The sequence below is a fragment of the Heterocephalus glaber genome, unplaced genomic scaffold, assembly GCF_053883595.1.
Source record: "Heterocephalus glaber isolate CG9 unplaced genomic scaffold, H.glaber_assembly_v1.0 deba00000621, whole genome shotgun sequence".
Classification (NCBI taxonomy): domain Eukaryota; kingdom Metazoa; phylum Chordata; class Mammalia; order Rodentia; family Bathyergidae; genus Heterocephalus; species Heterocephalus glaber.
The window spans coordinates 28,719,199-28,744,994 of record NW_028258153.1 but is presented as its reverse complement, the minus strand read 5'-3'; the positions used below and the strand labels follow the sequence as shown (position 1 = coordinate 28,744,994).

The window sequence follows — 25,796 nt, the reverse complement described above, 5'->3', positions numbered from 1 at the left end:
ATGAAGTGTTCAAAGTGGTTGACAGCTTTTTAATACTGTAAAAGCTTCTCTAGTTAAATACTAGTAACAGAGCTATTATATCCTGAAGATCAGAAATGTATAAGATATTATTACTATTATTAACCTATGTGAAGTTACATGAGAAAATAACCTTTTATTTGTTTTCTATTTCAGATTGGTTAAGTATTGCCATACTTTGAATTCTGCCCAATTTTTGTTTGTTTGTTTTTTTGAGATAGGGTTTTGTTGTGTAGTCAAGGCTGGCCTTGAACTCACTTGTAGCCTAGTCTGGCCTCAGACTCACAGCAATCCTCCTGTCTCAGTCTCCTAAGTGCTGGGATTACAGGTGTGTGCCACCACTGCTGGCAAATTCCACCCTGTCCTGTAGTCCACTGTAAACTGATTATGCTTCCTAGAGTGGCATTGTGATGTTCATCAGCTTATGCTTTTATAGGAAAATTGAATTAATTACAACTTAGAACTTGTGCATTTAGATAGGCACTAATAGGGCGGGGGATTTAGCTCAGTGACACCCTGCCTGCCTTGCAAACACAAGGTCCTGTGTTTGATCCCTGGTACCGGCGTGGGGGGGAAGGCACTAAAGAAAAAGGCACTATTATGAGCTGATTCTTTTGCCTTTGAACCACTAATCCCCTTTCTCCATCCCTTAGTCCCTCCCCTCTTTCTCTTTCTCTTCTTGTGGTACTGAGGATTGAACCCACATCCTTCACCTGCTAGGCATATACTCTACCACTGAGCTACATCCCCAGCTTTTTTCACTGAAAGAGAATATTAAAAGAAAAGGTACTACCAGGAATGTGGTTAGCCTGGCCAACTTGCTGACTCATTCTTCAATGAGTGATTTGTTTTTCAAAATGATAGACTTAGAATCTTAGACATTATAGAAGTTAAAAGGTAAAATTAATCCTCTCATTTTATGCATGAGGAAATTGAAACCCAGAAAATGTCAGAAAATTTTCATCTCCCAATATCTATATATATATATTTTGTCATTGTGGGTTATATGCAAGAAATCATCAATAGAAGCTTTGCAACCATGTATTTTTTTTTTTTTTGGTACTGGGGATCAAACTTGGGACCTTACGCTTGCAAGGCAGGCACCGGAACCGTTGAGCTAAGTCCCCGGCCCAACCATGTACTTTTTTATACTATTCTATAGGTCTGTTTTTCCCTGGAGAACTGTTCCTTGTTTATAAAAGATCTAATTGGACTTAAAAAGTAAAAATACAAAGATTTGTCTTGGCTATATATTTTTATGGTTGATTTAATTATCATACAAGAAAAGACAGTGTTTCAAATATTTTTTGCTTAGCATACCTATTGATGAACTTGTACACCCAGTAATAAGACTAATTTTTCTCTACAGGTGGTGACAAAGTGATAGATGTCATTGATGTGGCAAGGCAGGCAGACAGCAAAATGACACTTCACAATTATGTTAAATACTTCATGAAACCTAACAGACCAAAAGTGTTAAATGTGATCAGCCTTGAATTTTCAGATACAAAGTGAGTAGTTCTGGATATTTTGTTTTAGCATTCTGAACATTAACTCAGTGTAGCTCAATGATGTATTTATTCTAGTAAGAAACATAATTGTTAACTTCTGAGTTGTCCATTGGTATCAGTGTTGTAAATTTTTCTTGGAATATTTGGAAATAAGATGTGTTTTAAATTTTAAGTGTTGTTAACCTTGAGTTCTGATTATTTACTTGGTTTAGGTTGACATGAGAGAAGCAGTTTAAAGAAGTTTTAATTTGCATTATGTGAGTGTGTATACACATGTTTGTTTTCTTTTAAAAGAATGTCTGAATTGGTGGAGGTCCCTGATATAGCCAGGAAACTTTCCTGGGTGGAAAACTATTGGCCAGATGATTCAGTCTTTCCCAAGCCATTTGTTCAAAAATACTGCTTAATGGGTGTTCAAGACAGCTACACAGATTTCCACATTGACTTCGGTGGAACATCAGTCTGGTACCATGTCCTCTGGGTAAGACTAGGGTGTTTCTTTGTACTCTTACTCACAAAAATATGTAGTTATATTTTTCAAGTGGTATTCATTTGCTATAAATGACACTTAGAGAGGGGGAAGTTTTTCTACTTTTTGGTAGGATCTATCACTTTGCCTTTAACAGTTACAACTTTCTAAAATACTAAGTAATAGAAAGGCATGAGTTCTTTCTGTTTTTAAAATGCTTTATTAGTATATATTTGTGACATATAAATACATTGATCATGAGGAATTGGTACATATACATATCACATCTTTATGAGTTATTTATATTTAAATTGCTTTTTTGCCTCCATCTTTTAAATTGGTTTCTGTTAGCCTTATGTCTTTTCTTTCCCCATCCCCCTAGTTGATTATCCATTACTCCCTGAACCAAATACCTAAGAAGGAGCAAAGTAATAGTAGTAATTGCTTCTGGCTTTAAGGATAGGGTAAGATAACTAGCTGGGTAAGTCATAAGTGCCTATAAAAATGGTAATTATTTGTGGTTTATATATGTTCATTTTGCTTTATCCAGAAACATACTGCTTAATATAGTACCCATTAGCCATGTGTGACTAAATTTAAATAATTAAAATTCAGTATAATTTGAAATATTCAGTTCCTCATTTTCATTGGTGACTTTCAAGTGCTTAGCCACACTCGGCTAGTGACTACCATGCTGAGTAGCACAGATAGAGAAATGCCCCCCCCGAAGTCCTGTTGGAGGGTGCGGATCCAGAACCACATCAGATCTACACCAAGTCCTTGACTCTCCTGCTCCTTTCCCCCTGGAAGACAAAAAGACTTGGTTCAGTAAAGGAAGTTTATTAACAGGTTTTTAGTCGTTATGAGATTTAGATCTTTGGAGAAAGAGAGTTGGAGATGACTCTGTGCTGTGACCAGGCCTGTTAACATGTGTTTACTTGGACACCTTAAGAATGAGAGGCCGTCTTGGAGGTGTTTGTGGTTTCCTACCTGGCTCTCTGGCAGTGATTTCTTCAACTTGATTACTGACTCCTTGTCAATTGGGGGTGGAGAAAAGCTTTAGCACCTGTGAAATGCTGATTAAGGGAATTAGCTATCAATTAGGAATGTGAAATAGGTCTTTTTGAACCTAAAAAATCTTGCTAATTATTTGATTTAATTTAGGTCATTGTATTGGGAAATTTTATCAATGTAGGCCATTGAAGGAATGGCTTTTGGTTTTTCAAAGATAGTATGATTACTTCCTTTTAGGGTGAGAAGATTTTTTATTTGATAAAGCCAACAAATGAAAATTTGGCACTCTATGAATCTTGGAGTTCATCTGTGACCCAGAGTGAGGTATTCTTTGGCGATAAAGTGGATAAATGCTACAAATGTGTGGTAAAGCAGGGACATACCTTATTTGTTCCTACAGGTAAGGTTTAACCCCCTCCCCACTACACATAGTTGATTCTCATTCACAAGGAGTCAGCTTGTAATTAGAATCTATGGCTTCAACATGTTTGTAAAGTAGATTTATGGCATTGCTTAAGAGATAATTCTGATCTTGACTTTTTATTTGTTTATCCCATAGAGGGCTTCTCTTAGAGTTAGGACTTCTTTTGGTATTGTTTTTTGTTGTTTGCCATCATTTTAATTTTTTAAAAATAAAATTCACATGCTATAATATTTCTCCTTTTTTTTTTTTTGTGCTGGGGATCAAACTTGGGTCCTTGCGCTTGCGCAGCAGGCAGCGAAACCACTGAGCTAAATCCCCGGCCCTATTTCTCCTTTTAAAGCATACAATTTAGTAGTTTTCAGTCAATAAATAAGATTGTGCAACCATCACAACTATCCAACTAGAACATTTTTGTCATCTTGGGAAGGAACCACATACCCTTTAGTAGTCACTCGCATTGTCCCCTGTCCTGAGCCTCTGGCAGCTCCTAATGTGCTTTCTGTCTCTATAGGCTCGGCTGTTTTAGACACTTGATATATGTGGTCTTTTGTGTCCAGCCTCTTTCACTTAGCATAATGTTTTCTAGGCCCATCCATGCTGTGGGACATACAAGTATTTCATCTTTTTATGGCCCAGCAGTAATCCCCTGTAGGTGTCATGTTTCATCCACTCATCCATCATTTGGTGAACATTTGATTTCTTCCAGCTTTCGGCTGTTCTGAACAGTGCTGCCTTGAATGTTTGTGTACATGTTTCTATGTGCAGGCCTGTTTTCATTTCTCTTAGGTGTATATCTGGTGGTAGAACTGCTTCATTGCATAGTTCAGGTATGCTTAATTTTTTGAGGAACTGTCAGTCTGTTCTGTGAATGTGCCATATACCTGAAATGTAGATAGCACTATGTCAGGTTGAGATGTGAACAATACAGAGTAGATTATCCAGACCAGTGGTTTTGAGAACTGTGTTCTTTTGGTTTGGGCCACCTCAGTGGCTGCACAGTTCGCAGGCTGTTTCCAAGGCTCTGCTTTCTTCCCTTGTCCTTGGTATGTATAATAATAAATGTGTACTTGAATAAATTCCTACAACCACTAGAATTGTCTGGAATAAATTATCAGTGTTTTCATTGAATTAATAAACTCCTTCCTTAAATCCTCTTTCTACTACTCCCTTTTATAACAAATATTTTGTTGTACCATCTTGAATTGAAATTTATAGATAATGTATCTGTAACTTCCTGCATAATTTTTTTTAAAAATTGATTTAATGGACTACAAAGAAGAAGTAAAAAGGTAATTTATAAATGAAATGCTATTTTGATATGTGACTGTGTGCACAGTAGCAGTAGAGGACAGAATGAATTGGTCAGCTGCCTGAATCAGCAAACCAGAATAGATGTGTGAAGTGGCCTCAAGTTCCAGCAGTTGCATTGGTGGGATTAGTGGTTCTCAGACTTCAGTAAACATCAGGATCATCTAGAGAGCTGATTAAACCAGACTGTTGGGCCTTATCCCCCCAGGATTCAGTAGATCTGAGATAGGCCTGAGAATTTGAATTTTAACAAGTTCTAACTGGTGCTGTCGTGTGGTCTGGGGACCACACTTTGAAAAATACTATTGTAGGCAATGTAATTTTCCCCCCAAGATAGTTGATTAAGCTTCTAAGCAAACTAAACTATAATTGTCTTCAGTTTGCAATAGTTATATTTCTGGACGTTGTGCCGAGACCATGTAGAGATACTTTGTTTAGATACATAATGGAGTTCTGGTTTCTAGGTTCAGATAGTTAATGAACAGGATTTGTACCTATGAATGCCCAGCAGATTTATATTTCTGTAATGTCCCTTTGTTAAATCCATCATTTCTTTCATAAGTTAGGCATCCTGTCTTAGAAATGATTCTCACTTTGAAAACATTTCTATGGGAAAACATCATTTTGGTTGCCAGCATTTCTATTTATAGGGCCATGCCTTTCCACAATTAAATGTTGGTCATCTGCCTTTCCCTTCTTACAGAGTTGGGTCTCAGATTGGGTTTCTGATTCTCCTTTCCCTCTTCCCTGGAGGGCACTCAGCTAGTTCAGCATGGCACTAGGGAAGCAGAGTGGGCAGCTAGCTCCCATTCTCTGAGGGAAAATGTACTTTCCTAATTCAAACCAGGTTTGACTTGTCTTAGAGTAGAATCTTTACTATAAGGTTGGATTATGTTTTTAAACTAAACACAAAAATAGTAACTACCAAAAACCTTCACTTTATTCCTCAAACTCAGTACAGACCTTGGCATATTATAGATAATTAATAAATATCTAATTGAAAGACTTAACTGGTTGTAATAGACATTAAGTACTCCAGCACTGGAGAATGAAGCAAACTAATGTTGATCTTTGAATTATCTCACAGGTAGACATCACATCTGATTGGTTTAAATACTGAAAAGTCACTGATTAATATGTTGTAACCATTTCAGGGTGGATTCATGCCGTGCTCACTTCTCAGGACTGTATGGCTTTTGGGGGTAACTTTCTGCACAACCTTAACATTGGCATGCAGCTCAGGTTTGTGTCACCAATATTGAAAGGACCTTTTGCCTCTTTTTTAAACAGATTTTTGTTTGCTTGGTTTAAAAATCACAGCATATTTTATTCGAGATTCCATGGAGATAGGCCTAGAGAAATGATTAGGAATGGGAAATATTAACAAAAGTATTAATGGAAAATTTTGTTGGTACTAGTTTGATACATTTCAAACCTAAAGCAAAGTAAGACTCATTCATTGTGATTTTATCTTTCCAAAGTTCAAAGTTTTATGAAGATGCATATGTTCTCCTTTGGCTACTTTTGCATTGGGGAAAATGTCAGTCAGATTCAATTGCAACTTCTGATCCTGAAACAGAGCAGTCCTTAGGTCAGGACTGGTGTCAAAACACTTGCTTTAATTCTGTTTGGATGAAGGATTAAGCCTTTCCGCTTCTGTAGGAAAATTTGATCTTTATGTGACTGTTCCCCAGGTAGTCTAATGAGGGAGACAGTTATTAGTCAGCCTTGTGTATGGCAAGCATGATTCGTGGCTAATAACTGCATGAGGACCAGGAGAACTAGAAAAACCTAACAGGAAGCCATGTCATTGAGCTTCCCTGATTGTGATGACTCTTGTAACTGCATGCCCAAGGGAAGCTCTGGATGCTCTGCACCCATGGAGTTACTAAAGGAGATAGCGGCTCTTATAGGCCTTAAGGCTTTAAAGTCAGGGTGGGTCCCACATCCAGCAAGTATGGATGTTGCCTATCTTGTACCTGAGCTGTCTTTGGGGGAAAGATGGCTCCTGCTACATGGACTACAGCAAGGAAGACTAACAGTTACTGGCAAACTGTGGTTCCCGTTGTCACACCTTGACTGGTGTCAAATGTGGTCTTGACCTTAAAATACTAAAGAAAACTTGACTGGCTGTTATAGTGTTGTCCACTGATTTTTTAAAGAAAAGTTTTATTTATTATAGTAGAATCCTCATAAAACCCTTTCGCTAAACTTAGTATACAAATTCCAGGGTGTGATTTTTCATGAAGCTCCATGTAATTAATAAATACGTTGTCAAATTTATTAAAGGTAGAACCTGGATAAGGTCATAATTCAGCATTGTCCAGCTGTGGTGTTTTTAAGTAGATGCAACACTTGATTGGTCTTTCTTACATGTTATGTCCTGCTTAGTTTATTTTTAAATTATCTTCATTTAACTTTGAAATGTTAATAGTAAAAATAATTCTTCCAATTGTATTCATTTAGGTGTTACGAGATGGAGAAAAGGCTAAAAACACCAGATCTTTTCAAGTTCCCTTTTTTTGAAGCCATATGTTGGTTTGTAGCCAAAAATTTGCTGGAAACCCTGAAAGGTAATTAATAATTGCACATTCTGTTATACAATGATACATAATGTTTGTAAATTTCCTTAAAGCTGCCTGACAGAAAGACTGCTAGTTGGGTGTGGATGTCACCCGTGTTATGTTTTTAAAATACAGTGTACACGATCTCCCCCTACTGGGAACCTTTTTAGTGATTAGTTTCTAGCCCATAGCCTACTAACCTGCGTTCTTAGAAATCACCTGCACCGGAAGCACATAGGTAATACTCATCTAGAGCTCCAGTGACCTGTACACATTCTTAACTATCCATAGGTACCTCACTCTCCAGAAGGTGACTTCTGTCAAGAGACTCTTACCTCGTATGTGTTCTTAAACATTTGTTTTAAAAGGCCAGGGGACTACTTCTCATGTCCTGAGAGAATCAGGTAATGGCTGTCCCTCACCATTGTGACTGTCAGCTGGCTGGCATAATTCGCCTACTAGCTCTGACGACTGAACATCAGTCAGCTTAGGATCTGTATGTTTTTTGAAACTTCTTTTGTTTAGATATAAAGCTGTTTTTTCAAAGGGGGAGTTTCAGATTTTGATGTTTTTATATTCTGACTTAATCTTTGAGCAGTGGAGATTGTATTTTCACTGCCACAAAGTGCATGAAAAACAGGAAATAAAAATAGACATGATATTCAATTTCCAGGTGCCAGGGAGAATACAGTTTGTTGGGGGTGTTGGATTGTCAGTTTGCAAATGGTACTAATATTATAAACTCCCAGGAGAACAGATATAAACAAATTAAACAGTAAAGTTTATCTAAACATTTTTTTCCATTTAAAACTTATAGAAGAACAGGTAAAGTGAAAAGAAACAACCAAAAATTAACTTTGCAGGATAGCATGTATGGAACCGAAGTGATAAAACTCACCATGCATGCTCCCCGTGCCCCAACAAAAAAAAGCAGACAGTCCCCTCTGAGTGGAAGAACAATGACACCTTGCAGTGCATGTGGTGTAGAGGGAGGTGTGTGCGGGAGGTGGGACCCAGATGAGGAGGGCTAGGTCTGCTGTGCAGGCCTGTCCTGTGCTTCAACAGTGAACCCTTATCCTGATCCCGGCCTCAATCGTGTTTTCAGGTGTTGTGCTTGGCTGCAGGAATGGGCATAGTGCGCCAGAGAATTGCCATTCCCAGCTGTCAAGGTCGCAGTGAAAATTGGGCACTGAGGTTGATCATCTCTTCTCCATGTACAAGCCTAGGAAAGCAGGAACACAGACTGTATATACTTGTAAAAAGTATTAACAAGTGTCTGTGTTTTCTGGAAATACAACCCAACTATTGAACTCTTCAATTAAGAGATTGGCAGTTCTATCTACACTTGGTTCAGAGTTCTTTCTCCCATCTTTTCTGTTAGTCTGTCATAGGATCCCAAGTTCCTGTTTTATGGTTAGTGAGGAGAAAATCCACTAACACATACCCCCTAATGCTGAAGAGGAGCTCATCAATTAACTTTTTAGAATGAATTTAATTTATTTGAAAGACAAAATCTTGTTATTTTTTAAGCCACAGCATATTTTGCATAGTCTTGGAAGTAACTATTTATGAGCTGGTCACGGTCACCATATGCCTGTAGTCCCGTACTTGGGAGGCTGAGGCAGGAGGATCTCTGTGGTTCAAGGCCAGCCTGGACTACATAGTGAATTCAAGACCACCCTAAACTACACAGTGAAATTTTGTCTCAAAAAAAAAAAAAAAAAAAGCAAAGAAAAAGGTATTTACTATTTGTCTTAGACCGTTAAAAGTTCAGAAATACTGGTTTGTTTGTAACCATGGCCATATACATTAAAAAGTTTAAAAACAAAGAAGGATTTCTATAAACGTGTATTTGTAGGTTGCTTTAAAATGTTTTATCAGCCAGATCAGTAGATACTTGGCAGTTGAATGAGGCGGACTGATTTGCTCCACTCTCACCAAGGCAAAAGCTAAATGACCATTACAGCCCTCTCCGTTGTCCTGGGCATTCATCCTGGAAACAGGACTGGTACCCTTGTTTCTCCACGTTACAGTGTCTTCCTTCATGGCTAACCTTTTTACTTTGCATTGTGAGCTATTACCTGCCAAATCTCAGACTGTTAGAAGCTTATATGAGTACTGGGCTAAATGAGGGTACATTTTATGAAGCTTGAGTTGTGTTTCATCTCAGTGATCATAAAATAGTGAACCAGTTTGGATTTATGTAAGTAAATTAGCCAATGGGCAGAACTGAAATGATTTGCTTTTGTTTCAGCTTACCTGAATTCCTTTTTTTTTTTTTTTTTTTTTGAGGCAGGATCTTCCTTTGTAGTTCAGGCTGGCCCTGAACTCACTATGTAGTCCAGGCTGGCCTTTGCAACAATCCTCCTGCCTCAGCCTCCTAAGTGCTGGGATCACAGGCATACGCCAACACACCTGGCAACTTACCTGAATTCTGAGTTGCAGCTGAAATACTTTTCTTTAGTTTCAGATAATCAGTTTATTTTCTTTTTATTTTTTCGGTACCAGAAATCAAACTCAGGACCTTGTGCTTGCCAGGCAGGCATGGTGCCACTGAGCTACATCCCTGGCCCATCAATTTATTTTAAAAACCCCAAAATGACATTTCTATGTGTGTATGCATTTACTTTTACAATACTGAAATAAATGATAGCTGACTATACAGGTCACACATATGCTGCAAACACACACACTCTCGTCCATTTTAAAGAAAGTGGCTGTTACTCAGGTAATCCCTACACAATGGGCACAGTGTGCCATAGTCTTGCCAAGTGTTTCATAACTCCTTGTTACCTACCTCCTTCCCTTCTAGAGATAACCACTTTCTCTCAGCTTTTGTGATATCCTTTTCTTCGGGTTTTATCAGCTGTATTGTGAAGTAAAATAGTTACATTTTCTCCATTTGTATACTTTGTATGATTATTGAAGCTGATACTCTCTTGCGACTTTGTCTTTTACTTGATAGTATTCTGAGGGTCATCCAGGTTTCTGTGGGTAGTTGCAGTTTCCTCTTTATTGCTGTAGTGTTCTGTTGTGTGATACCTTCATTCACATACCTCTTAATACAGAAGTTGCTGGGCACTGGGGCTCGTTTTCAGTTTGGGGCGATTATGGAAGATGCTTCTCAGAAGTCCTTAGCACTGCTACCTAGCACAGGCGTTAGCCCGAGCACAGGCTCGATGGCTAAGTCATCGAGAGAACTCAGTAGCTGATGCCATATTGTTCCCAGTTCCTGTTTCCATGGCTGGGTTTGAGGGCTTACAGTGCTGCACACTCTGCCCAAAACTTGGCGTGTTAGGTTTTAATTCTTCATATCTACTTCTTTGTATTTTTAATGTACATTATCCTGATTATTAATATAATTGAGCATTTTTTCTCATATATGTGTTGGCCTTTTGGATTTCTTCTCTACTTAATTGCCTGTTTGGATCTTTTGCCAGTATTTCAATTTAGTTACTTCTTTTTAAACTAATTTATAGAAATTCTTTATATATTGTAACTCCTGTCCTTTCAGTAAGACATGTTGCAGGATGCCATCGCATCAACTGACTTATCTGTTTACTCTCTTTATGGTGTCTTTTGAAGGGTAACATTTCTTCATTTTAAAATAGTATTTTTTTCAACTTAGAGGTTATTGCTTTTCATACTTTGTTTAAAAGGTTTTTATCCCAGTCTTGCAAATATTGTCTTCTAAAAGCTTTTATAGTTTCATGTTTTACATTTAGGCTTCTAACTTATTTGTAATTGAATTTCTTGTGGAAGTGGGTAGGAAGGGGTACATTTTCAGTTGTTTTCTTATAAATACCCATGGGCTCTAGCACTGTATTTTCCTATTCTTGGTGGCTGCTGCTCCTGACCTGTACCCTGTGTGGATGGACATGGGGCCTGTGGTACTCACTTCCCTGCTCACTCTTCTGTCCGCTGGGCCGATGGTCCATCTGTCCTTTTCGGGTTACAGTCAGACTTGGTATCTGCAAGTTCCTCTGCTTTATTCTTCAAGTGTGCCTTGCCTTTCCTTTCCATATAAGTTATTAAATTACTTTCTTAGAGGCTGACACTGCTCCCCTTCCCCCCAAAAAGGCAAGCAAGCAAGCAAATAAGAACATGGAGATTTAAATTTGAGCATATTGAATCCAGAGATCAAATTTTGATAAAATTTTATGTCATTAAATATGAAGTTTTCAAAAAATGATCACGATAGTGAAAAAAAAAAGACCAAAAAAAAAAAAAAACCATGATCATGAACATCTATTTAGATCTTCTTTGACCTTTTGACATTTCTTTTTTTGGTTTGGTTAAAAAAAAGCCTTGCACATATATCTCTTTCTTTTGGTGCTGAGGATTGAACTTGGGTCCTTGCGCTTGCGGAGCAGGCAGCGAAACCACTGAGCTAAATCCCCACCCTTTGCACATATATCCCTTAATAGATTTATTCCTAGGTACTTCATACATTTTAGTACTATTATAAATAACATATTGTTACTATATATAAAATTACTGTTTTTATATTTCAAAAATGGCCAGATACTGGCAATTTATAAGGATGGACTTAATAACCATGTGATGCTGAAATACAGAAATAATTTTTATACTGATTTTTGCATACAGAAACCTTAAAAACTATTATTTAATGTATCTGAGGACATTTTAGCTCTCTAATATATAATTATATACATTCCCTGTGAATAGTGACAGTCTTGTTCTTTCTCTAATACTTGTATCTTTTAGTTTTTATTGCTTTACTGGGTTGGCTAGGACCTCCAGGCACTGGTAAATAGGAGTAGGGAAGGTCTTATTCCCAGGCACCATTTATCATTATGTTTGCTTGGGGTTTTTGTTGATAACCTTTATCAGGTTTAGGAAGTCCTTGTTTACAAACTAAGTTAGGTGAAAGATCTTTTTTTTCTTTTTGAAAAATAATCAATGGTGATTGAATTTTATCAAAAGCTTCTCATACATGTATTAACATAGTTCTATGATTTTTCTCCTTTAATCTTTTTTTTTGGTACTGGGGATTGAACTCAGGACCTTGTGCTTGCAAGGCAGCCGCTGGAACCCCTGAGCTAAATTCCTGGCCCTCCTTTAATCTTTTAACTTAGTGGTTATATTGATTTTTCTAATGTTAGCCAACCTTGGTCTTGATGTAGTTTTTGCATACTAGTAGGTTAGAATATTGTCAATGTTATAGTCTATATATATTTATAAGTTACTTTGCATATTCTAGATATATTAATATATACTAGGATATGTAAATATATTCTATATAAAATGCAGAAAAATATGTTTGCATATTACATATATGTATTTTTTTCTGTTGGCACATGAATGGAATTGGCCCATATTTTATTTTGTAACTCTGTCCTTGTTAGTTTTTGGTATGAAAGTTATGCTCCTCTCTGGAAAAAAGTTGGGATTGTTCCTTCATTTTTTATTGTTGTTGTTCCTTCATTTTTTGATCTGTAGAGGAATTTGTGTAGGATTGTAATGATGGATAGGACTCACTGATCAGCATAGCTGGATTTGTAGTTCATGGGAAGATTTCTTACTGCTGAGTCAGTATCTTTATTATTATTATTTTTTTTTTTGGTACCGGGGATTATTATTTTTTGTATCAAACTCGGGACCTTGTGCTTGCAAGGCAGGCAGTGGAACCACTGAGCTAAATAAATCCCTGGTGAGTCAGTATCTTTATGAGCATAGGACTATTCAAATTTTCTAATTTTACTGAGTATTTTGATAAATTAATTTCTAGAAATGCTTCTTTTGAAAAAATTTGTTGACAAAATTGTTCCTGTTATTCTTTTTTTGAGACAGGGTTTCCCTATGTAGTTCAGGCTGGCCTTGAACTCACTGTGTAGCTGAGGCTGGTCTTGAACTCATGATGATCTTCCTGCCTCAGATTCTCTAGTGCTGGGATTATAGGCATGTGCCACCATGCCCAGCTTGTTCCTCTTATTCTTAACTAATATCTGTAGCATTAATAAGGATGTCTCATTTCTCATTTTTGGTACTGTATATTTGTGCCTATATTCTCTTTTGAGAAAATTTATTGTCTTTCAAAATAATCAGTTTGAGACTTTATAATCCTATTTTCTGTTTGTTAATTTTTGCTCGTAATTTTTTCTCCATTTCTGTTGTTTTGTTTTATTTTTAAACATTCTAAGTGGGTCCTGAACTCATTAATTTTCAGCATTTTTTTCCCTAAGATCAGCATTTAAGGATATAGATTTTCTCTGTGTAGTGTACTTTATATCTTTTGTTTGTTTGTTTTATTTTTGTTTTTGTTTTTCTGGTACCAGGGATCGAACTCGGGCCCTTGTAAGGCAGGCGCCATATTGTATACCTTTTATGGGGGGGTGGGTACCGGGGATCGAACTCCGGTCCTTGCGCTTGCGCAGCAGGTGGTAAAACCACTGAGCTAAATCCCCGGCCCCGTACAGTATATCTTAATACAGTGTTTTCATTATTGTTTAACCAAAATATTTTCTAATTTCCAGCACTTAAGAAAATTTAAATGATGTTTAATAGTCTGCTTATTAATGTCTGTGTTTTTTAGTTTCAAAACATACAGCCTTTCTCTAGTTATCTTTTTGTTCCGATTTCTGTTACTTATTTCTAGATTATTTGTCTTGCAGATATATAGGTGATTTAGCTCTTTGGACATTTATTGAGACTTGTTTATGGCCCTGGGAAATGGATGATTTTTGTAAATATTCTGTGTATGTTTGAGAGGACTGTGTATTTTGCAGGTGCTGGGTATAATATCCTATTCTTAACCATTAAATCAAGTTTTATATGTTCAAATTAAATATGTCTACTGATTTTTAAGTCTACTTATTTTATTGTTAACTACATGTGTTAAAATCTTCCAGTATGCTTGTGGAGTTGCTTACTCTTTTTGTAGTTTTCTTTAGTTATCGCTTTCTATGTTTTCAGATTATATTATTGAGTATACATTTTAAATGATTGTCTTTCTAGTGAATTGAATTTTTTGTCACTATAAAATGACCCTTTATTAATGACAATCTATTAATGTAGCTATAGCAACTTTCTTTTGAAAGCTTGGTGTCTTTTTTCTGTCTTTTTATTTTAAGCCCTTTTTGTATGTTTTAATGTTTGGTGCATTTTGTACAGTTACATTTAATGTAGTTTCCTTTTCTTTCTTGCCTTTTGAATTATTTCATATTAGAAGTTTTTCTTTTTTATTAACTTCGAAGTTTACATTTGTTATTTGGTGGTTACTTAAAACCTAGAGTTGGGCCAGGGATTTAGCTCAGTGGTTCTGCTGCTTGCCTCACAAGCACAAGGACCTAAATTCAATCCCTGGTACCAAAAAACCAAAAACAAAACAAAACAAAAACCTAGAGTTAATCCCTTCATCTTCAGAACATTTTTAACTTTTTTCCCCACCCAACTTTATTCCCACAGAACTGAGAGAAGATGGTTTCCAGCCTCAGACTTACCTGGTACAGGGGGTGAAAGCATTGCATACTGCTTTAAAATTATGGATGAAAAAAGAAGTAAGTCATTATTGTTCTTTTTTTACACAGCAAGGTCAAGAAAGAGCCCTTTTGCTATGTTGGCAGCATTTGTGAGTGCCAGTAATAGAGAGAATAAGAACTATGCTTTAATATAGCCCACACTTTACTATACAGTACAGATAGATGTACTTGGTTTTGGTTATATTTATGAGAATAAAGAACTTTATTCTTCAATTTGGAAAAGAAAATAATTCAAGTATTTAAAAAATTAACATGTAAGCTGGGTGTGGTGGCACACACCTATAATCCCAGTACTTGGGAGACTGAGAAGGGGACTCTGCAAGTTTGAGGCCGGCCTGGGCTACATAATGAGTTCAAGGCCAGCCTGAACTATACAGCGAGACCATGTTTTGAAAAAAAAAAAAAGAAATGAACATGTAGATAGAGAATAATAATAAACCACATTGAGCTGTTACACAGTTTGGAGCACCATGGTAGTCTGCCTGTGCATAATCTCATTGAACCCTAAAAGAATCTGTGTGAGGTCTGAGTACTATTGGTGCCCCTGTTTAAGTAACTTGCCCGAGAAAATTGGTGGCACTAGGACATGAAACTAGTCTTCGGGATTGCCAGCTGCTGCTCTTTCCCACTCTGCTAGACCTATAGAAACATGAGGGAAAGATGGGGGACGTGGTTCAAGAGTGAGCTTTCTATTTTCAGGAAGTTGCTTGCCCTTAAGCCTCTCCACCTCCAGGAGGTCATCCCAGCCTGAATTACGTAGCAAGATTTAGCTCAGTGGTTCTGCAGCCTGCCTCGAAAGTGCAAGGTCCAGAGTTCGATCCCTGGTACCCGCCCCCCCCCAAAAAGGTCATCCCAGATCTTCATATAGAGTTAGTGTTTTCTTCCCTTACACTTCCAGAACAAATTCCTGTGCTAGTGGACTTAAAACTAATCATATAGAGTTGATATCTGTGTGTTTCCTCCCGTAGGAGTATGAGCAGTGAAAAGAATAGTGACTGTCCATTTTTATTTCAACCCCACGGAGCTTTGTACATAATACTTTAGTAAATGATAATGCATTTCCGTATTTCTTGAATATCCATTTTATTTTGGGGTTTTGGGGGTTTTTTTCGTACCAGGGTTCGAACTTGGGACCTTGTGCTTGCAAGGCAGACGGTGGAACCACTGAGCTAAATCCCCAACCCTTGAATATCCATTTTAAATAAAAATTCTGCTCCTGAGGCAGGGATGTAGCTCAGTAGCACTGTGCCTGCCTGGCAAGCGTAAGGTCCTGAGTTCAATACCTTGTACCGCCGAAAAAAAAAAAAAAAATCTGCTCCTAAGAGATATTGGGAAACAATAATTAATAGCCTAAATTCCAATAATTTTATACTTTCTTATCATTGCTACATATCCACTTATCCACTAGAGCAAGACACAGTAGAAATATTCAGGAGAATGAAAATGTCTTCCTCTGTCAAAGACTTCATTATTTAAATGACAAGGAAAATCCTAAGCAAATTAACAACCATCTGACAAGATGAAAACAAAACAAAGCAGATATTACAAAAACTGTGAACTTTATTTCCTGCTAGAAGCTTTAAGCAAGTGGTTCTCAAATGCATGTTTATCACCATTGCCTGTAGAGGTTTTAAAAAATAAATCCCCTGTATCCTTCTCTAGAGATTCTACTTTAACAGACCTTGGGAAGGTCTGAATCTTATAAACCTCATGGGTGATTTTGATGCATAGTAAATTGGTTAATACTGTTAATGCATTGCATTTGAGGTGCATTTTTGAAACCATGTTTACATTTAACTGTGTTAAATTTGTTGTAAGATGAGAGGAAACTCAGCATAGTGTTAAGAACTTCTGGAATCAGATGTTTGAATTCAAATCTCAGCTTTGTCACTAATTAGCTGTGTGACTCTGGGTACATTACCTAAGCTTTGTGGCTTAGCTCTGTCAGTGGTAACATGGGAATAATTTACAGGTTGAGCATTCCTAATCAGAATATCTGAAATCTGAAGTGCTCTGAAATCCAGAATACTTCTGGTCTCAGGCATTTCAGATAAGAAGGTTCAATCTATGGTATTTATGTCATATTGTTATTGAAGAAGTTAAATGAATTAATGCTCATAAAATACGTAACAGAACAAGCACAGAATTAGCCCCATTAATATTACTGTTGTTATTAACAAAATATGCCAAAATCAAATAGAACCTCTAGTATTTTGGGTGTGTCTGGAAAACCAAAATGTTCTTAGATACAGAAATTTAATACTGGGAAATAGATGCAAAAATAATAACAGCTTGCAGTTCAGTAGATGTATAACTCACCTATTAGTTCCTCATCCCTATTAGTGTTATCTTTTTCCTGATAAGCTTTTGACTATTAAGAGAAAAAAATTTACTAAAATTATTCAAATTAGATTTCCCTTAAGAAACTAGGATTATTTAAGTGCCCATATTTTGTATAAAAAATCTTTACATGTTGTGAATTAAATGTTATCTTTATTTATTAATTAATAGTTGTAGTTGGAACACAGTATGATTTGAAGTGTAGAGTGCAAGGTTCTTACTATAAAGCAAAATTAACTGTACACAAGTGCATTTTTAACTCAGTCTGAGAGGATTTTATATGATAATGAGGATCTCCTTAGAAAGTATTATAATACCAACTCCATGAACTCTGAGACCAGGCTTTCTACCATCTAGCTATGTCTGTAAAAGCTAGAGAACTAAAAAATATGTTCATTAAATAAGTTTTTGCATATTAAAATGTAAATAATTTTGGTTTTCTTATCTTTGTTAATACAGCTTGTATCTGAACATGCCTTTGAAATTCCAGACAATGTTAGACCTGGACATCTTATTAAGGAACTTTCTAAAGTAATTCGAGCAATAGAGGTAAGAGGAGAAACTCATCTAAATGCTATGGTACTGTGTGCCTCAAGAAGCAAATGGATCTCCGATCACTATAGGCAGTGAAAGAGCTGACACACGTACAGCAACAATAAGAGTCTCAGGTTTCCAGGCTTCTCATGACTTAGAGAGAAATTTAGAATATTTTGTTGTAGTAAAGCAACAAAATAGTAAGGAAGCAGGTACCAGGATACTTCAGGTTAGCAGAAAAATAAAAAATACAGGGTAATCAGTTCAATTTTCAGATCTGATTAATTTCAGCTGATCAGAGATGAATACATGTTAAGTAATTAGAACAAGAGGAAAGACTAAGGTGAGTGGATACAGGTAGGTGAAGCTGGGTTAGAACGAAGGGTGATAGTGGGCTGAGCAAGGAGATACACTTGACTGAAAACCCTAGATCAATTGGTAAGGTGAATGCCTTTGATGAAGGCCCAGAAAGTCTGTGACTAGGTGTTTGAATTTATTAATTAAGAATTACTCTAGGTATTTAAGCAAAGGATGTTTTAATTAAAGTAAAGTTGTATGTTGTTTTGAATTCAGTGGAAGAATGGAGGACTGGTAATTTAATATCATATTAGGGCTGTGTTTAAGGAATAGCAAGAGGTACGGACATATCTAAGAAAAATTAGAGTCCCAGCTGTAGTATCCACGGATAGAATAGTACTAGTTTGTGTATTTTTCAGTGTCTTCAGGTACAGTAGAAAAAGTGTATATGTCATTACGTATAAATGGATTTCATATAAAAAACCATATATAGTCTCAAAATACAGATATAGATATAAAAATATAAATAAATCTCAGGTACAGTAACAACCAAAACTAAGTATAAACTCAACAAGAAAAGGGTGAGTCTAGGGCCAGGAATTTAGCTCAGTGGTTTTACTGCCTGCTGTGCAAGCACAAGGACCCGAGTTTGATCCCTGGTACCAAAAAAAAGAAAAAAAGAAAAGGGTGAGTCTATGTGAAAAAAATCCTCTAAATGTTCACTGAGGGAGGTAAAATAATAGTTGAATAAATGGGAATATCATTGTTGGAAGTATTTCAATTCCAATATTATAGATTTAAAGTAGTAAAACACACCTCCGAGAATAACTGGACTGGCTCAGAGAGCACCTAGGGTAGGGCGGATCAGGTGAATGAAGGGCTCCCTATTTGTTATTTACCTGAAAGTAATGTTTAAGTGGGCATCTTATATTTTACCTGGCAGTTCTATGCAGAAGGGTTGTCTTCAAAGAAAAATATAAATTTGGTGGATTACTGAATGTGTCTGAATGGTTGGTTGCCTGTTCTGAAGGTGAATTTGGGGAATAGTGATAAATAGAAAATATGGTGAATGTTTAAATTTTAAAAAGTTTATTACAGTAAAACACACATTGCCAAGAATAGTGAATATGTTTGAAGTGTGAGGGAGTATTTCAAGCATTCTGAAGGGGATTAATGGCAAAGCATCCTTTAATATAATAACTTTTGGGGCTGGGGATATAGCTCAGCAGCACAGCGCTTGCCTGGCAAGCTTGAGATCCTGAGTTTGATCCCCAGTACTGCCAAAAAAAAATTTTTTTTTAAAATTTAAACATTTACAGTATCTTTTGATCATACCTCATTAAACACATATTTATGGCAGTTTCTGTGAAATTTAAAACATTATGGTGTGTCTTCACCCACCCACCTTATTCATTGGATCTGGCACTGTGAGACTTTAGGCTCTTCCCAAAGGTCAAAATGACCAAGAAAAGTAAACGTTTTAAATTGAGTCAGGACATGAAGACAGCCATGGCAGTGCAACTAAAAATATGCAAAACAGAACTTCCAGAACTGTTTCAGAAAATGATAAGAACAAGGGGATAAGTATGTTCGAAGGCAGAAGGAATATTCCAAGGGGAAGGTAGATGGCAATGTGCCTTCTACTGTGATCAGTGTTCTAAAAATTTGAATATTCCCTGTACTTTTTGATCACACCTCATACATAGAAAACAAAAGAGATGGGAAGTTAGGCAATTTTTAACTCAAGGGAAAATTAAAGGAGAAATAAAAACTGGGTGGGGTGGCACACACCTATAATCCTAGCATTCAGGAGGCTGAGGCAGGAAGATCAGTATGAATTTGAGGCGCCCTGGGATACATAATGAGTTCAAGGCCAGCCTAAATTACTTAGAAAAATCCTATCTCAAAACAACAATAAAAAAAACCCAAACAAAAAACAACAACAAAAAAAGCAAAAACAAAAGATGTATACTGGAGGGGCAGAGATTTAGCTCAGTGGTTTTGCTGCCTGCTGTGCAAGCACAAGGACCCTGAGTTTGATCCCGGTACCAAAAAAACCCCCCCAAAACAAAAGATGTATAAAAGTGAAATGTAATAATAATAAGTTACATGGTACTGGGTATCCACAGTTTTTACTGAGTCCAATTTAAATACTGAATGTTGAAGGAAAGGGCAGTATGTGTAGATTAGAAATGTGAGGTTTGCCAGTCATGGTGGCACATGCAAGTAATCCCAGCACTCAAGAGGCTGAGGCAGGAGGATTGCAGAGTTCAAGGCTAGCCTGGGCTACATAGTGAGTTCAAGGATGGCTCAAACTGCATAGTGAGACCCTGTCTTTTTTTTTTTTTTTTTTTGGTACCGGGGATCGAACTCAGGTCCTTGAGCTTGTACAGCAGGCAGCAAAACTATTGAGCTAAATCCCCGGCCCGTGAGACCCTGTCTTAAAAAAAAAACAAAAAAAGAAGAGTGAGGGTTAAAACTTTATCTTATATATAGGAATTTAGTAATATCTAAAGCTGAGAGCAGTTAAAACATGTTATTTAGAAATTTAGAGCACTTGAGTAAACACACTTGTAAGAATTTCAAGTGCTTGCTATATACCTAGAATAATTGAAAGCAGACTCACAGATTGTGTACACCATGTTCACAGCAGCATTATTCCCAGTGGCCAAAAGGAAGGAGCAACCCAAGGGTCCATCTATGGATAAATGGATGAACAAAGTGCGGTACATGCAGTACTTATTAAAAGAATGAAATCCTGATTCATGGGTGAACTTTGTAGATATTTTGCTAAGAGGAAAAGACTGCTCACAAAAGGGCAGATGGTATATAATCCAATTTATATGAGGTCCCTTGAATTGCCAAATTCACGGAGACAGCAGAATAGTGGGCAGGCCATGGTGGTGCACCCCTGTAATTCTATCAGTCAGGAGACCGAAGCCGGAGGATCTCTGAGAGTTTGAGGCCACCCTGGGCTGCATAATGAGTTCAAGGCCAGCCTGAATTATATAGTGAGTGACACCCTGTCTCAACAAACAAACAAACAAACAAAAATAAAAGAGCAAGCAGAACAGTGGTTGTCAAAATGGGAGAACAGGAAGTTAGTGTTCAATGGAAGGGGAAGACAGTGTTACCTCAGGGTAGAGCTTCAGGTGCCAGAGCTGCAGCTGAGATCAAAGCAAAAGAAAAGAAATGGTAGAAGAGTTCATTTAAGCCATTGTGAGGAAAATTTCTTGTTTTTACATCATCAAGGTGGATTTTGAGTCATTAAAATATCTCAGCAAAAGTTTAAAATATTAACTAAATTCGAGCCCCGTTCTTTCTAGAAGGTGACGACAGCATTGCGTTATTGCTCTGGATCTGCTGTCCCTCTGCTGTCATATACCTTTAATATATTTAACACAGGAAAACAGAAGAAGAAACCTCATATGTGTATTAGGTCAATAAATTATGTAGAACTCTTTTTTTTTTTTTTTTTTGGTACCGGGAATCAAACTCCGGTCCTTGCGCTTGCGCAGCAGGCAGCAAAACCACTGAGCTAAATCCGCAGCCCAGGTCAATAAATTATGTGACATCCATACAGTGGAATACTACATAACTCTTAATCTGATACTGAAAATCAAGGAAATATGTTCACAGTGTATTATAGAGGGGAGAGAAGGGAATAAGACTCTCAGGAAAGCTGAGGCTTTGACTAGATCTTTTTCTTTCATATATTAAATGGAATGGTTCTTGTTTTCTAAAATATTTTTATGGCTGATTATTTAGTAAAGTATTATATAATAGTCTCATCAAAAAACATACTCTGAATTTAATTACTACAGGAAGAAAACAGCAAACCAGTTAAATCTCAGGGAATTCCTACTGTGTGTCCAGTTTCACGGTCCTCAATTGAAACAACTTCCTCGTACCATTCCCGACGGAAGATGAGGAAGCTCCGGGATCACAGTGTTCGAACTCCTTCCAACCTGGACATCCTGGAGCTCCACACGAGGGAAGTCCTCAAGAGACTGGAGATGTGCCCGTGGGAAGAGGCAAGTAGTGTTTCCTGATGAGAAGAGAAATTGGGCTGTCCCCTGAGGTTCTTTAAAGGGTAATAATAATAGCCCTAGCCCAGGCTTCATGTTCTTACCTGACCTTTGCTGGAAAATTGCAGGCTTAGCCAGTACTGTGTGTGTGTGTGTGTGTGTGTGTGTGTGTGTGTGTGTGTGTGTGTGTGTGTGTGTGTGTGTGTGTGTGTGTGTGTGTGTGTGTGTGTGTGTGTGTGTGTGTGTGTGTGTGTGTCGGGGGTGATCTCGCCAGGCCTCTTGCATTTGCTGACGTGTTTCCTGAGTGCTCACCAATTACCAGGTGCTCTCGTCCACTCTAGAGAAGACCAGTTGGAGCAGAACTCAAGGCCCTGCTTTGTGAGCTTTCATCGGAGTGGAGTCAGAGGGAGACAGACAGACAAACAGTATCATTTCCGGTGCTGGATGTTCCACAGGGGCCCAGAGCATCAGAGCAATGAGATGAAGTGTCAGAGTGTCAGAGAGCTTCTTGGGTGACATTTGACCTGACACAAGTAACAGGACCAAGATCTGGCTACAGAGCTGTGAGGAAGTACAGGCAGAGGAAGAGTGGACACAGAAATCCCATCCTGGGGCCAGCAGCACCAGCCACCTGTCAGTGGGCTGGGAGACTCAGAATCAATCTGTAGGAGTCCGAGGGTGGATGCAGAGGGGTGCCTGGGCATGGGGTGAAATCAGCACGCAGTGACTTGGTGAAAGAGGGCTGTGAGCTCGAGAGATCTGTGTCAGGCAGAGGATGTGCCAGACTCTAGAGTGAGTAAAGAGATAGCTCTGGATTAAAATTTTAGGTTACACAGAAATCATACCCTTCTTAAATATCTTAAATTTGATAAAATTATAGAAAAAAATGTGTTGTAGGGGCAGGGATTTAGCTCAGTGGTGCCACCACCTGCCTTGCAAGTGCAACATCCTGAGTTCCATCCCCGGTAACCAACCTCCCCCACCAAAAAAAAAGAAAAGAAAAAAAAAGTGTGGTTCTAAACATAATCTCTAGCAATTTGGGGGTGATTTAGCTCATTATGAAAGGTTTTGTTTATTAAGGAAAAGATCATCCTAAAAAGGAGATAATTTTAATACGTTAAAAAACAGCTCCTGTTATCTCTCTGTGTCACGTGGTGGCCTCTATGGCTAGTGACAGCAGTGTGGCTCTGACAGTGCCTTGTGGGAGGCCAAGGTGGAAGGAGGAGGCCAAAATGTGTGGGAACCCTGAAGAAAGAGCACGCAGATACCTAACACAGTGCTGTCCCAGTTTTCAACCTCTGCAAGAGCAATCTTCCCTTGATTCGCCTTGTGCAGGTTTTGTATTCTACTTCGCAGAAGGTATTTTATTGTTGATGACCTTCCTGAGAGTGGGAGTGATCCTTGAGCTTCTGCCTGAGGGATTCTGACTTACGCAAGGCAGGGCCGTGGGTGAGGTAGGGCACGGTCATAGGTATTCCTGAAGGTGGAGAGTAAGTCAGTCTGTTTTCTTTCTTTAAGGACACTTTGAGCTCAAAACTGAATGGAAAATTCAATAAACACCTCCAACCATCTTCCACGGTGCCTGAATGGAGAGCAAAAGATAATGATCTGCGATTACTGCTGACGAATGGAAGAATAATTAAGTATGTAATTTTCAGTGGATTCCCTTGCTCATTTAACGCCCAGTCTATGCTGTTGTAAGCTGTCACCCAGGGAAAGTTCTCAGTTCTTTACTCTTTGACTGAAGGGGTGGGAGCCCATAGCCCTGTACAGTTTCTGACTCGTCTACTTTCTCCATGCTGCAGAGACGAGAGGCAGCCCTTTGCAGATCAGAGTCTTTATACAGCAGACAGCGAGAATGAAGAAGATAAGAGAAGGACAAAAAAAGCAAACGTGAAAACAGAAGCAAGTTCAGGAACAGAGGGGATGGAAAGTGAAGAACCTCAGAAACCACTCAACAGTACGTTTGTTGTAATGGTCATTTCAAAATTCTGTTCTTTTTTTTTTTTGGTTACCGGGGATCAAACTCGGGACCTTGCGCTTGCAAGGCAGGCAACGGAACCACTGAGCTAAATCCCCAGCCCAAAAGTCTGTTCTTTATTAATGTGACAGTCAGTAAAGAAACTTGTTATAGGATTGAAAATCCATATACTGTTGAAAACTCAGAAGTCTGTCTGTGTAATTCCCCCACTAGGGAAATGCTGAATGTGAGTGCCGTGTGAGGTGTAATGGCTAGGCAAGTGTGGGGTCAGTGAGACCCAGGTTTACTCAACTTTTAAAGGGTCTCATGAATCCTCCTACATTTTATGGCCTCTGCTCCCCAAAATAAATTTCAAGTATAATGCAATTTCATGTATATTTTTTGCTACCAGGTACGTGGTTTTCAGAATTAGGAGATATATGATCTGGCCCACTAGAAGCTATTAGGAATCTACCTGCTGTGGCTGCACTTGACTGTTGACAAGAATGTCTCTACTGGGTTGTTGGTTGTCATCAAATGAAATAGTAATATCAGATGGCAGACTAATACCTCCTCCTTGAGAGCTTTCTTCTTTGAATAAAGTCTCAATTTGTGTTTCTTTTTCCTCCTTTTTTTTTTTTTTTTTTTTTTTTTGGTACCAGGGATCAAACTCTGTCCTTGCACTTGTGAGGCAGGTGGCGGAACCACTGAGCTAAATCCCCGGCCCTAAAATCTCAATTTTTAAAACATTTTTCAAGACCTCCATATACCCTTCTATTATAAAAACAGTTAAAATAAATATTTTACTAGTTGGATGAGTAAATGTTGCAGATGACAAATATTACTCAATCCATGTTGAATTCCTCATTTCTTGCTAATTCCAAGCACTGTAAATGTGGTACTAATATTGGTGATTCTGCAGCCAGGGAAGAGGCAGCTCACCAGCAGGACTTGATGAAACAGTTGCTGTGTGGCAGTGCTAGGTGGCAAGGCTCAGTTTATAAGCTTGCTGAACTCATGGTGTCTGAATGCATTTACAAGAGTTACCTTTCTGTTCTCTGTTGAGAAAACTAATACAAAAAGGAAAGTGAAAAGCATCCTCCAGCAAGGGCCTCTCATGTACTAGGCAAGTGCTTTACCACTGAGCTACACTTCCAGCCCTAATTTTAGTTTTGAAGGTTCTTTTCTGGAAGGAAATAAAGTCAGCCCACTCAAGAAACATGTAATTGCTGGGCGTGGTGGCGCACACCTGTAGTCCCAGTACTCAGGAGGCAGAGGCAGGAGGCTCGCCACAAGTTCAAGGCCAGCCTGGGCTACAGAGTGAGTTCAGGGCCAGCCTGAACACAAAGCGAGACCTTGTCTCAAAAAAAAATAAACGTATGATCATTTTTTTTTCTTTTTGGGTACCGGGGATTGAACTTGAGTCCTTGCGCTTTTGAGGCAGGCAGCGGAACCACTGAGCTAAATCCCCAGCTCCACAAAGGTTTTCAGAACATATTTAAGTCTGTAACTTTACCAATTAGAGAGAGAGACCTTGGGGGAAACAAAGGGAGAGAATAAAAACAGTGTGAAAGGAGGGTAGGGCAGAGGAGATTGAGAGCTATCATGAAGCTGGGTAGACCTGAGAGATCGCCTTGTCATCTTGTTCATAAAGTTCTAATGACTTGTTCTTTTCCTCCTTCCCTCCTTCATCAGGGCTTTTTACAAGTGTGAAGTCAGAACTCAGGAATCGATCATCAGAATATTCTGATATTTCTGATTCAGAAGACTCTGGACCTGATTGCACTGCACTGGTATGCTTGCAGCACTATGACGTGTGTGTCACTT

General features: G+C 38.1%; 1 protein-coding gene across 1 annotated transcript in view; it reads left to right on the top strand.

Annotated features, from left to right (window-relative positions):
• Kdm7a (lysine demethylase 7A) overlaps positions 1–25,796 on the top strand; it is a 74,412-nt gene that overhangs the window by 40,416 nt on the left and 8,200 nt on the right. Inside the window, exons 5-15 of the mRNA XM_004851279.3 lie at positions 1,388–1,529; positions 1,824–2,010; positions 3,250–3,412; positions 5,899–5,986; positions 7,211–7,317; positions 14,737–14,828; positions 17,610–17,699; positions 21,806–22,015; positions 23,528–23,652; positions 23,815–23,969; positions 25,665–25,762. Of these exons, the coding sequence (XP_004851336.2) occupies positions 1,388–1,529; positions 1,824–2,010; positions 3,250–3,412; positions 5,899–5,986; positions 7,211–7,317; positions 14,737–14,828; positions 17,610–17,699; positions 21,806–22,015; positions 23,528–23,652; positions 23,815–23,969; positions 25,665–25,762 (1,457 nt within the window). The remainder of the gene's footprint in view (positions 1–1,387; positions 1,530–1,823; positions 2,011–3,249; positions 3,413–5,898; positions 5,987–7,210; positions 7,318–14,736; positions 14,829–17,609; positions 17,700–21,805; positions 22,016–23,527; positions 23,653–23,814; positions 23,970–25,664; positions 25,763–25,796) is intronic.